This window comes from Garra rufa, chromosome 14 (genome assembly GCF_049309525.1).
Source record: "Garra rufa chromosome 14, GarRuf1.0, whole genome shotgun sequence".
NCBI classification, from domain to species: domain Eukaryota; kingdom Metazoa; phylum Chordata; class Actinopteri; order Cypriniformes; family Cyprinidae; genus Garra; species Garra rufa.
The window spans coordinates 28,824,182-28,837,646 of NC_133374.1; the positions used below are offsets into that span (position 1 = coordinate 28,824,182).

At 39.7% G+C, this 13,465-nt stretch overlaps 1 protein-coding gene across 1 annotated transcript in view; it reads left to right on the forward strand.

Moving 5' to 3' along the window:
• dpf1 (double PHD fingers 1) overlaps window positions 1-13,465 on the forward strand; it is a 73,695-nt gene that overhangs the window by 32,347 nt on the left and 27,883 nt on the right. Inside the window, 3 exon segments of the mRNA XM_073817844.1 lie at window positions 96-223; window positions 11,011-11,100; window positions 13,238-13,316. Of these exon segments, the coding sequence (XP_073673945.1) occupies window positions 96-223; window positions 11,011-11,100; window positions 13,238-13,316 (297 nt within the window).

The following is a 13,465-nucleotide window of genomic DNA, read 5'->3' on the forward strand; positions in this document are numbered from 1 at the left end:
AGACTTAAAAAATGACAGAAACACTGTATGGCCTGGTCTTTTATGAGTTGTCTAGAAATGTTTTGGCGTGACTGTTGTTTGCATTGTGTGTCCAGACTATGAAGCAGCACTAAAGAAGGAAGGGGGTGTTCCTGAGGGTCCTGTTCTGGAGTCACTCCTCAGTGGAGAACTGCTAGACAAGAAGGTTGAAACAAAGGAAGAGGAACCCATGAGTGAATGCCAGGTAAGAAAGACTCCTCAACTGTGGTTTGCTAGCCCTAAAATGATTTTGTAGACAGTCAACTAGTTAAAGAGTTGTTTTACACACTCTGCCCTGAAGTACACACTACGACACTGTCCCTGTGTGATTTCTGGTACCCAAAGTGCTCTTCCCACCACTCCATTCAGCATTTCTTTTTGCTTTTTCTTGTCGTCTTCCTCTCTCTCCCCTTCTGATTTCTCTGTAGCACGTGTCTCTTTTTGGCAGTAGCACAAATCCCTCCAGGGCTGACACGCCCCCACTGGCAGACTTCCTTCTTAACCACAAAGTGTGTGTGTTTGCGAGTGTATTTTTGTTATTGTGTGTAAGTCTATGTCAGTCCGTTTGACAAAGTTGTTGTATTGATTTTGCGGAGAGTGGTTGCACGTTTTCAACGTCTCTGGGTTTACAGATACTTACATTTGACGCCGTGCGAATGCTTATAGATCCTAATGAACCAGCCTGTCAGTCGATGGAGCTGTCACTAGTGTCACCACCCTCACTGTTTTGCACACAACATGGCATCTATCCCAGGGGTGGACAGTTAACCAATTAGCACTTCAATTAAGAGTCACTCTTTAGAGCGCTTCGTCTCCTGGGAGCGGACCTGTGATCTTGCTGCTTGCTTCGCCTCAGGCCTCTGCAGGAGTTAAAAAGCTGTGTGCCTCCCTGCTATCGCTGTTCACTTCCCACAGCCACATATTATGAGTGTATGAAAATTCTGTCATTAATTACTCAGATTCTTGTCGTTCCAAACCCCGTAAGTCCTTCGTTCATCTTGGGAACACAAACTAAGATATTTTTGATGAAATCTGAGAGCTTTCTGACTAGGGCTGTAATGATTCCTTGATTCTATTCGTATATTTGATTTGAAAAAATCCTCGATTGCATTTTGCCCGTGTCGAGTAATCGGCAAAATACCGGAAGTGGCGCATTCCACTTATTAAACCCATTTAAAATGACAATAAAGCATAATGCTGTTTGCACAGGTGTCACTTTTGGCTTCCGACCACGTCCTCTGAGATTTTTCACAGTGCGTAACGTCTTGTATTTTTTAAATAATACTTTGCACTGTAGCCACTGGAACTTCAAAACATTTAGATATGGTCTTATAGCCCTTCCCTGACTTGTGAGCAGACACAATGCGCAGCCGCAGGTCCTCAGTGAGCTCCTTTGTCTTAGCCTTGACTGTCCACAAACAAACATTAGAGAGCTTCTGTTTTTCACCTGTTGAGTTGATTAAAACAGCTGTTCCCAGTGGTAATTAGGATGCTTTAGAACAGCTTGGACTATTTGGAATGGTATAGAACTTTGGATTTTATAAATATGCGCGTTAATTATTTAAATTTGTGTAAGTTACTTACGTGCGTCTCATAACGGCTCCGTTCACAGTAAATGTTGCTACACAACAACCGTTATCATTTACATGTGTGAAGCGTCTTAAACTCTTTCTCTGCATGTGATTGTGAGTTTTGGTTTATAATAATGTTTATCTGGGAACCCAACTTGTGCTATTCAATCAGATTTGTAAGGTACAGTGCCTTGCGAAATTATTCATACCCCTTCATTTTTTTCACATTTTGGTATGTCGCTGCCTTATGCTAAACTACTTTAATTTACTTTTTTCCCCACATCAATCTACACTCCCTACTCCATAATGGCAAAGCAAAAAAAAAAAAAAGGTTTTTAACATTTGTGCAAATTTATTAAAAATAAAAAACTGAAAAGATCCCGTTGCATAAGTATTCATACCCTTTTCTGGGACACTCGAAATTTAGCTCAGGAGCATTCATATTGCTTCTAGATGTTACTACACTTCGAGTGGAGTTATTGAATGAGTTTTTTTTAGAAAGGCACACACCTCTCAGAAAAGGTCTAACAGCTGAAAATGCATATCAGAGCAAAAACCAAGTCCTGAGGTCCAGATAACTGCCTGTAGAGCTCAGTGACAGACTTGCGTTAAGGCAATGATCTAGGGAAGAGTTCAGAAAAAAATCTGCTGCATTGAAGGTTCACAGAAGCATTATCCAGAAATGGAAGACGATTGGAACAACTAGGAGTCTAGAAAATGTCTGCCAGCCCCCATCCAAGCTGACAGAGCTTGAGAGGTGAAAAGGTGAGGCAAAGAATGGCAGATAATTGCCAAATGCAGATGTGCAAAGCTTGTCACATCATACCCAAAAACACTTGAGGCTGTAAAGGTGCTTCAACTATGTACTGAGTTAAGGGTATGAATACTTATGCAATTTACTTATTTCAGTGTTTTATTTTTTTATAAATTTGTAAAATTTGCAAATCTGGTTTTTGCTTTGTCATTATTATGGTGTATGGAGTGTAAATTGATGTTGGGAAAAACTAATTTAAAGCAGTTTAACATACTGTAATGCTGCAACAAAACAAAATGTGACAATAATGAAGGGGTATGAATACTTTTGCAAGACACTGTATATCATTTATAACCCTACGCAAACACAGGAGAATACATCAGTACATCTCTATATGCTAACTGCTCATCGCGATTTCAAAATAGAAGTTTAAACCTCGCCCTGAGTTCACTAGTTTTGATGTCTACATATTCAACAAATTACAGAGTTTGCAGCATTTCTCTCGTAAAGAAATGGGCAAATATTAAAGATTAAGTGGACATTTGAATTAAATGTTTGTTGAGTCAATATTAAACAAGGATTAAACTAATTTTAAAGTTTAAAAAAACAATCGTCAGGCCGTTGGCACTCTCTGCAGGCATTTGTTATAATGCATGATGTACATTAGCTTTACTGTTTATAATACATTATGTATTTGAACAGTTTTGTTCAATAAAACCATATAACTACTTGCTTTTGATACTTTATTTGAACTAATTATAATTGCCTCATTGCTATTATATATGTACTTAAGTCATTTTAAAGGCTGTTGTTAACTTAGGTCTATTTTTTATTACAAAAAAATAATAATTATAATTATCCGATTACTCAATTAATCATCAGAATAATTGACAGATTACTCGATTACCAAAATGATACAATAGTGACAGCTCTATTTCTGACCCTGCATAGACAGCAATGCAACTGACTTGTTCAAGGCACAGAAAGGTAGCAAGGACATTGATAAAATACATTTTATGAAGCTATGAGAATGATTTTTGTGCTCAAAGAAAACAAAAATTACAACTTTATTCAACAATTTCTTCTCTTCCATGTCAGTCTCCACTGTGTGTTCACGAACCCGGATGCGCTGCGCCTTGTTTACAAGATTTTGACAGAGAGGATGACTTGCTTTACTTATTTGAACCAGAATATACAGATGATTAACTAAAAGAGATGGACGCGTTAGCAGCACCACACGCATGCCTTGTAGTACTGTTGTGAACACGCATCAAAGACTGACAGAGAAGAGAAGAAATTGTTGAATGAAGTCGTTATTTTTGTTTTCTTTAAGCACAAATAGTTTACTTGTAGCTTCATAAAATCATGGTTAAACCACTGATGCCATGGACTATTTTAATGATGTCCTTACTACCTTTCTTGGCCTTGAACGTGTCAGTTGCGTTGCTGTCTATGCAGGGTCAGAAAGCTCTCGAATTTCATCAAAATATCTTAATTTGTGTTCTAAACATGAATGAAGGTCTTACGGGTTTGGAACGACACGAGAGTGAGTAATTCATGACATAATTTTCATTTTTGCGTGAATTATCCCTTTAAACACTTTTAAACTACTGCTGGTCCTTGACAGTTACGTAATGTTGTGGTCATTTTCTCAAGTTCATTTCTTCTGTTTAGTCTGTCGAGGTGAGACACAACGACAAAAATGAATACAGACAAGCCCAAATCAATACCAGTGGTTCCTGATGATACATTGAGGTCTTATGAAGCGAAGCAATCGGTCTGTGTAAAAAAAAAAAAAAAAAAAAGATCAATATTGACAACATTATTATCTGTAATCCACAACCTGGGCAAACAGTTTCACATTTCCACGACTGTCTGAAGCATGATCTTTTTCTGTCGCATAATGACGTATGCGCAGATGCATAATCGCATGTAAGCTGATGCCATAGTAGGTTTACAATAGAGGGAGAGCAAAGACTAACATTAAAGGAACAATATGTAGGATTGTGGCCAAAACTGGTACTGCAATCACTTTCAAAATACTGTAGAACGGTGTACCCCCTCCCGCTCCCCCCCGACTCGAGATTGCCAGCTAAGCTGCAGGATTCCGCAGGACTGTAGGCTGCTACCATAGACTGTAAAAAATATGGACGTAGTATCCGTGACGTCACCCGTAGGATTCTGAAGCGCTATTTTGAAGCCTAAAGTGAGCGGGAGTCGGCCGTCGCCATCTTAGAATCGCGTCACCGCGCTGTAACAATGGGCCTTATCAGTCGAATTACATGGATTTAAAAAGGGGTCAGATTATACTGTGAGAGATTAATAAGTGTCATAAAAAGATGAGACAAACAACAAAAGTAGAATAAATAGTGTATTTACACAAGGAACTTAAAACAACACAATAAAACCAGAATAACTTAGGCTGTTAAAAGCAGATTGTCCATTTAAATCATACCCTAAAACAGTCCTTAAGAATCCTAGTAGGTTGTAGTTCCAAGTTAAAAGTGTCCACCGGTGTATATACAGTCCATGAAAGTGATAATCCAAGAGGTGTGCAACTGGAATGGTAAATCCACGAAACAACTCCACAATCCAGTGTGTTTGGTCAAGGAACTCTATTGTTTGGCATGCTGCCTCCTTTATACTGTTAAGCTTCCTGATTCCTGTCATGTGACTGATCACATGACAGGCAGACCCATACTCGTTTAAAGACATACACACATTAAAAATAGTTAAGAGGATTAAAATGGCTAAGACAACATGTAAAACCATTAAAACTCATATATAGATATAAGACCATCTTAATATATATTGAGCGGTATAAAACATGTGTCCTTGTGTGACAGTGTCACATAGTCCCCCCCCTTAGCCTAAGTCTCCCAGGGGAAGGAACTAGTCCTTTACGGTCCTGTCAGCCATTGTCCCTGTGGTAGGTGTCCTCTTGAAAGTGTGATTTAAAATGTCTTTGTAATAAATAGGGTAAAACTAGGCCTTGCCACATTGGCACTAGTCTGCCGGAGGAATCTAGGCGAACACTACAGAGAGGTTGAGTCCAAAACCAGCCTGGGTGTCCCTGGGTGGGTGGCGCCGCTCCTCCCAGGATAACATTGCACCCAGCAGCGCTGGGCGGCCAGCCCCCCTGGCATTTCCTCCGTACCGGCTTAGGGGTCTCTTTGATGGATGCTGATGAACGGTGAGGTGGTTGGTGAATGTGCGGTGGTTTCTTGTTAGGGGCGATGACGACACCCTCCTCGGTCTCCACACCACACGACTTGCAGGTCTCGACGAACCTCCTGACGTCTCCACGTATCGAGGGCCACCATGCAACATCCAGGATTCGTAGGAGGGTCTTTAGCCATCTGTGATGTTTATCCTGGTTCTTTAGATGGAAGTGCTGTATGGTTTGTTGTGCTAGGGACCTTGGGATGATGAGCTGTATCTTGAAGGTGTCCTCGTCCTTCTGGATCCGTCGATACAGCAACCCGTGTTGACCCTGCACGGAGATCCCGTTGGTCGGTGGTGTGGAGGGAGAGATGATAAGTCCTTGCAGAGTGTCATCATCACCCTGTGCACAGGTGAGTTCCTCTCTGGAGAAGGGAAAGATGGATAACATGGCATTAAAGTCTGGCCCAGCTGGAGTGATGGCGCAGGATTCTCCATCAGGTGCTCTGTTGAGGGTTTGTGAGGTGGTTGAGGCAGTGGAAACGTTGGCCGTAGGAAAACCAGGAGTCAACGTGGAAGGTACTGGGCTGGTCGATGTAGCAGGAGGAGAGATGACAGATTCTGGATTCCTTAACTGTTCCAGTTGTTTTGCCCATTTGTTGTCCCTCCTCTTAAAACACTCAAAGACCTCTCTCTCCAGTGTTGCCACCGCGTCCTTAATGGATTCCTCCTTCTTAGCAAACTTAAAATCCACAGCCTCTCTAAAATACAGTTCACGATTTAGATTACTTTCAACAGAGTCTTTAAAATCCTTCTCCAGTTTTAAAACAAGGTTTTTAAGAACATCCACCTCAGTGTGAAGCTGTGCACATTCACACTGATGTAAAATCCGTTCATCATTAAAACCAGCAGATGTATTAAAAGAAGCAGCATTATTTTGTTTGGCCGTCATCTTAAAACACTCTCTCAACACAGTTTTCGAAATCTTTTAACGTCTCCCCGTACGGGCCACCATATTAAAACAATGGGCCTTATCAGTCGAATTACATGGATTTAAAAAGGGGTCAGATTATACTGTGAGAGATTAATAAGTGTCATAAAAAGATGAGACAAACAACAAAAGTAGAATAAATAGTGTATTTACACAAGGAACTTAAAACAACACAATAAAACCAGAATAACTTAGGCTGTTAAAAGCAGATTGTCCATTTAAATCATACCCTAAAACAGTCCTTAAGAATCCTAGTAGGTTGTAGTTCCAAGTTAAAAGTGTCCACCGGTGTATATACAGTCCATGAAAGTGATAATCCAAGAGGTGTGCAACTGGAATGGTAAATCCACGAAACAACTCCACAATCCAGTGTGTTTGGTCAAGGAACTCTATTGTTTGGCATGCTGCCTCCTTTATACTGTTAAGCTTCCTGATTCCTGTCATGTGACTGATCACATGACAGGCAGACCCATACTCGTTTAAAGACATACACACATTAAAAATAGTTAAGAGGATTAAAATGGCTAAGACAACATGTAAAACCATTAAAACTCATATATAGATATAAGACCATCTTAATATATATTGAGCGGTATAAAACATGTGTCCTTGTGTGACAGTGTCACAGCGCGTCACTCCCGGATAATCAAAAATGGGCAAAAAGGCTGGAAGTGGGTGGAGCTTGTTGCTGAAACCACGCCCGCCTAGCCCGACAGTGGTGACAGCAGCGGCAATCCCCCTGTCACTCAAGTGACCACGCCCTTAATTATACAGAACTTTAAGGCTTAATATAACTTAAACGGATGAGTTATAAAAAAATTCACCCCCCTCACAGTTGACATGAAGGGCAAAACTAGCTATATAGACCAAAACCATTTTTTGAACCAGGCTGTAAACATACTTTTTTCTGCTGTGAAGTTGGGCATTTTAACATGGGGAGTCAATGGGACTGACTCCCTTCTGCAGCCAGTCTCTAGCGACCAGTCGATGAATTGCAGTTTAAGTCACTTCCGTGTTGGTTTCAATAGAGAGAGCGGGAGGTTGCCCCTAGGCTGCTACAAGGAGCTTCCAATGGCAAGTGACGAGTCCTACACAATAAGTTTTTTTTCTTCTGTTACTTATGTTTATGCTTCACGAGAGATGTTTTGCGAAGTAATTAGGCGATTAGCCAAATATTTCATAAAGATGCACTGTAATACTAGCCTGGCAAGCCAGACCCACATAAATGTAGGGTCTGGGCACTCTCCATAGACAGGGCTCAACCGGAGGGGTGGGATAAACGGTTGTCTTTCAAACTCCTCTCCACGCAATAGGATAGCGCTACAACCAATCAGAGACTTAGTCTGTCAGGTGACGTAGTCAGAGCGACGGAGATTTTTAACGAAAATCAGTGCACTGTGCAGTCTGTCAGCCAAATAATAGACATAGATGGGCACTAAACCTTTAAAAGTAAACAAAAACATGCACAGACAAATCCAAATTACACCCTGCTCTGATGTAGTATACGCAAACACCGGAAGGGGAAATCGGTGAAAAAGTCCAGGATGAGTTTGCGCAAGCAAACGTAATCTTTTAGCTTTAAATGGGTTTGAACAACCAGGATAAGCGCAAGTAATTACCATTTTGAATAGCCGCTATATCCACAATCTCTGTGCACTGTGTGAACAATGAGTGTCCTATACACGCCACAGATCGCTTCCGGTGTTTGCGTATTCTACACCACAGCGCGTTCACATGTAACGAGCTCCTGCTCAGGACAGATGGACGTGGCTGTGTATCCAAAGTAAAAAAATTATATAAATACTGTTCAGTTTTCCACGCGTAATTCACAGAACCAGGAATTCATGTCTGACGGAACTTATGGTCGCAGGTCAGTCGTCATCATGTTAAGCCCGCCCCTCGACTCGTGATTGGCCCGGTACATCTTGGATTTTTCGGAATTTTAAGTGAATTGAGAGTAACTAGACTGACCTTGGAAGCAAATGTAATTTGCTGCCGCTAGGGGCGCGTCTAGATTCTAGGCTACTGTAATACCACATTTCAGTCGGAACATAGATTGTTTTCATACCCTGCTAGTGGTGCGATATAAAGCTTTTTATGTACGCATTTAGGACGGGCGACCGTGGAAAATCCACTGTGTACGGCAGCACGGGGCTTTAGCCTATACCAACAAACATGGTAGAATATAGCATCCAAAAGTCGAGGGTCAATTCCTTCTTTCATTCATTTTTACCGAGGTAACGTTAGGCTACTCAATACGTCTCAATTACGTTTCACATTGCCATAATCGACGTGCTAATGTTGTTTTCCTCGGCGTTTCAGCATAATGACAGAGAAACGGGCTCTGATAATGCATTGATAATGTTAGCAATGAAGACTCGCTGTTTCTATTTTCCAATCCAAACAATTCCTTACCTTTTCAATTCGATGACCCCACTTCCTCCGTATGCGCTACGTTACTTTGCACAAACATGTATACCTTTGTTCGACTGTCGTGAATATTTGAAATGTCTATTTACATTAAGTACAAGTAAGTTAGCCAAACAGATGAATCTTACCTGTCCAGGAGAAAATTAGCAACGTTGGCATCTGTCTTCAAATTCGTCTCTGTTTTCAGCCGTCTCCATCTGTCAAAGGCATACAAATCCTTGTTTTATTTCGGACTTTGTCATGACGTTCTTCGGATTCATAATGAGGTCTTTTAGGTTTCGTAACTTTATACATGTTTTATCCGACTCGTTCTTAGCAGCAGCTGTAACTGACTAGAGCAGAGCTGGCAACCCGTCTCACAAAACTCTACTGACTTCGTGATTGGTAGATAGCTGGAGGGTGGAGCCTCAGACCAGAACACAAAATGACAACAATAACATCAGCTGAGGGCTGCAACTTGCACTTTTAAATGACAATATCCTGGCCGGACCACTGTTGTCAGTGATATAAGTATTTGAAATGAACATGATTTCTTAATGTCTAGTGACATGTCAGGGCCATTTTATGATTAACTGACATAAATTTCTTACATATTGTTCCTTTAACATCAAGCTACATAACATCAGCTTTTGAAATAAATGAGCTATAATGGTATTTTATAAGCAGCTAATTGCTGCATTTGCTTAGCACTTCTTATGTAAAAATACTTTATTGTTAAGAAAATGCTCCAAATCACATAATTGTACAAATTGTACACTATCGTTTTCATGTTTATTAGCTTCATGTTTAATGTGTAGAAATGTTTCTCTGGGTTTGTTGAGTAAAGAACAGTTCATGAAAGTGTGATGGAATTTCATCATCGGAAGAAACAGGGTGGGTTATAAATGCGTAATATGAGTGACATATGAGTCACTTATTTTAGAGACCTCTGCGCTAACTCAGAGAGATGACAGTTAATACATTTAATGACAAAAAATACATTTGTCCTATTGTTGGAAGTACAGTACATCAGAAATAGATTGACTTTCAGCTGCTTATCGTCACATCATTCACACTGTGCCGCATTACTAATTATAATAGGTCTTTTTGCTTTTGGCATGTTGTGTCACACCGTTTGTATCCGGTGTAGACACAGTGTTAATAATCTAAACAAACTATGTATTTACCCTAAAACATTTGCCATAAGACTCACACCATGATGCACTTTAAAGGGATAGTTCAACCAAAAATGAAAATCCTGTCATTAATTACTCACCCTCATGTCGTTCCAAACCCACAAGGCCTTCGTTCATCTTCGTAGCACAAATTAAGATAATTTTGATGAAATCCGAGAGCTTTCTGACCCTGCATAGACAGCAATGCAACTGACATGTTCAAGGCTTAGAAAGGTAGTGGTACTCTCATTAATGCATGTCAAAGACTAACACGGAAGAGAAGAAATTGTTAAATAAAGTCGTTATTTTTGTTTTTGTCCTGCACAAAAAGTATTCTCATAGCTTCATAAAATTACGGTTGAATCACTGATGTCACACGGACTATTTAAACAATGTCCGTACTAACTTTCTGGCCCTTGAATGTGTCAGTTGCGTTGCCATCTAAGCAGACTCAAAAAGCTCTTGGATTTGATCAAAAATATCTTAATTTGTGTTCTGAAGATGAACGAAGGTCTTATGGGTTTGGAAAGACGTGAGGGTGGATTTATTAGTAATTAGTGACAGAATTTTCATTTTTGAGTGAACTATCTCTTTAATGATACCTGAATGTATCATTATTCACATTTACAAATACTGCATATCGATCATTACAAGGCAATCTAAATGTTAAAAAGACTGTTTAAACTAGTCCCTTAAGTTTTTGGTGTTTATTCAAGCAATTCTAACCCTGTGTCTACTGGGTAAACTTTGCTTAAACCGTTACAAGCTAATGTGTATTGTAAGCTAATATAAAACGTATTGCCCATATAGTTTTTCTTAGGGGTTTTTTGTTCTCTCGCTTGTCTTTCCTCTACCAGCTTGTTTGACATTCTAGTGTTGTTCATAAAGTACAGCTGACTCATATGTGCTGGTCTTTCCTTGTGGTCACAGAAGCTGCTGGTGGGAGATTTTCCTCACGAGCTGGACATAGATGAGATGGAGGAGGATGTTCCCAAACGCAAAAATCGCACCAAAGGACGGGTAAAACACATGCAGCTATAACATGTTCTGCAGTCACTAATTAATTAGCATGAATCATACTAATAACAGAGTGAATCATACAGTTTCATAGGCTGATTACTCACAAGAGGCAACTGGTTTTGCTTCAGAACTCATTTTAACATCGAGCATCAAGTGCAGAGCCAAATGTCAAACAGTTATTTATTTTACCAAAATAAGAGGGATCATACAAAATGCTTGTTTATTTTTTTTTTATTTACTACTGACCTGAATAAGTTTGCATATAGTCCACAAGAGAAAATGATGAATTTATAAAAATGACCCCTTTCAAAAGTTTACATCCCCTTGATTCTTAATACTGTGTTGTTACCTGAATGATCCACAGCTGTGTTTGTTTGTTGATAGCTGTTCATGAGTCCCTTGTTTGTCCTGAACAGTTTTTTTTTTTTTTAGAAAAATCCTTCAGGTCCCACAAATTTTTTGTTTTTCCAGCATTTTTGTGAATTTGAACCCTTTCCAACAATGACTGTATGATTTTAAGAACCAGATTTTCACATTGAGGACAACTGAGGGACTCAACTATTACAGAAGGTTCAAACGCTTACTAATGCTTCCAAAAGGAAACACATTGCATGAAGTGCCAGGGGGTGAAAACTTTTGAATTTGAAGATCAGGGTAAAATTAACTTATTTTGTCTTCTGGGAAACATGTTAGTATCCTATGTAGCTTCTGAAGGGCAGTACGAAATGAAAAAAAATAAATAAATAATATTTAGGCAAAATAAGAAAAATGTACACATCCTCATTCCGTTCAAAAGTTTTCACCCCCGTCTTTTAATGCATCGTTTTTCCTTCTGAACCATCAGTGAGTGTTTGAACCTTCTGTAATAGTGGATGGATCTCAAAATCATACAGTCATTGTTGGAAAGCGTTCAAATACACAAAAATGCCGAAAACCAACGAATTTGAGCAATCTGAAGGACTTTTCTGCATGCATTTTGTAGATACTTCAAGGTGTATGTAAACTTTTAAACTCAACTGTATATGGGTCTAGGTCGTATTTCCGTGTACCTGTAGTAGTTTGGATGTGATTAGATGGATTTTCTAGAGTTTGACTAGATGTCTTTAAACGTCAACACCAAAAAAAAAAAAAAAACACAAAAGCATTTCTGTCTTTCTTTTAGAAGTCAATAAGCGATTTTGCTATCGTAACTATGCACTATTATATGGTTTTATGTCATACATTTTTGGGTTTCAAATGACCAGTTGAGAACCTGTGCTCTAGGTAGCAACTAGACCCACAACCCAAGGTTTTTGTATTAATATATCACTGGTTTGCAGTGAGCCCTGCAGGGTTTTTGTTTAATCTAGGATTCCTGTTTCTTCAAGGCTGCTGTCTGAACAAAGCAGGCTATTGTAGCTCATCAGCCATTGATCCATTATGGCTGTTTAGCACATCTCCAGGTTTGATCCCTGCGTACCTTTCATCATTGCGTTCCACGGGCTTTGTGTTGATTCAAAGCAGCTCCTTCCGAACAGCCATGAAAAATCTCCTTTAATACCACTTTAAAGACAACACCTGATGTGTGATAGCACACTGAAAACATGGCTAAGTTCATCTGTAATTATAACCCCACATACATAAAAGGCTGGAATCGTAAGTGGTTCTCTGCAGAAATGCATTCAAGTCATGAAATAACCGCAGCCTGACTACAAGTTGCTGTTTCGTTGAGATACAAGGCTAACAAGTAAAATAAAATTCGATATAGATATATACCCCTGACATAAATGCATGCAAGTTTCAATAGTCTAGTCTAGCAGAAGTACATGCAAGGGTAACAAACAGACTGTCTTTGATTCAGTCCCTAGAATCTCTCACCTTCTGTGCTGTTAATTGGGGCACACTACTTCCTCTAAGATCTCTCACACCCCACATAGTTATCCGGCAGTGTGTGGAAGAGATGCTGTGATAATTGTGTGCTAGGTGTAATTAATGCTGTGTAAGAGGATTTGCTTAAAGCTTGAAGGAGGAAGTGGGATGGGGGGGCTCAGCAAAGCCAAAATAACAATGCTTCTCTAGCCGCACATGTGTAAAGCAGACTGGTTGCCAACTGTAAATTAATCGGTGTGTGTTTGCATGCAATTTTTGATGTGTCCAGGCATGTGGTGTTGGGGGGATGAGAAAGAGACAGGAACCAGCATCCCTAGAGGATCGAGACAAGCCATATGTGTGTGACAGTGAGTATCACGCGCAAATAAGCACATGAAGATGGAACAGATTTTTATATTCATTATTAAGAGCAGCATGGGGAAAGCAATAGTAAGATTGGTGATACACGTAAACATTTCTCAATATATAAACAATATAAACATCAGGAGAGAATAAA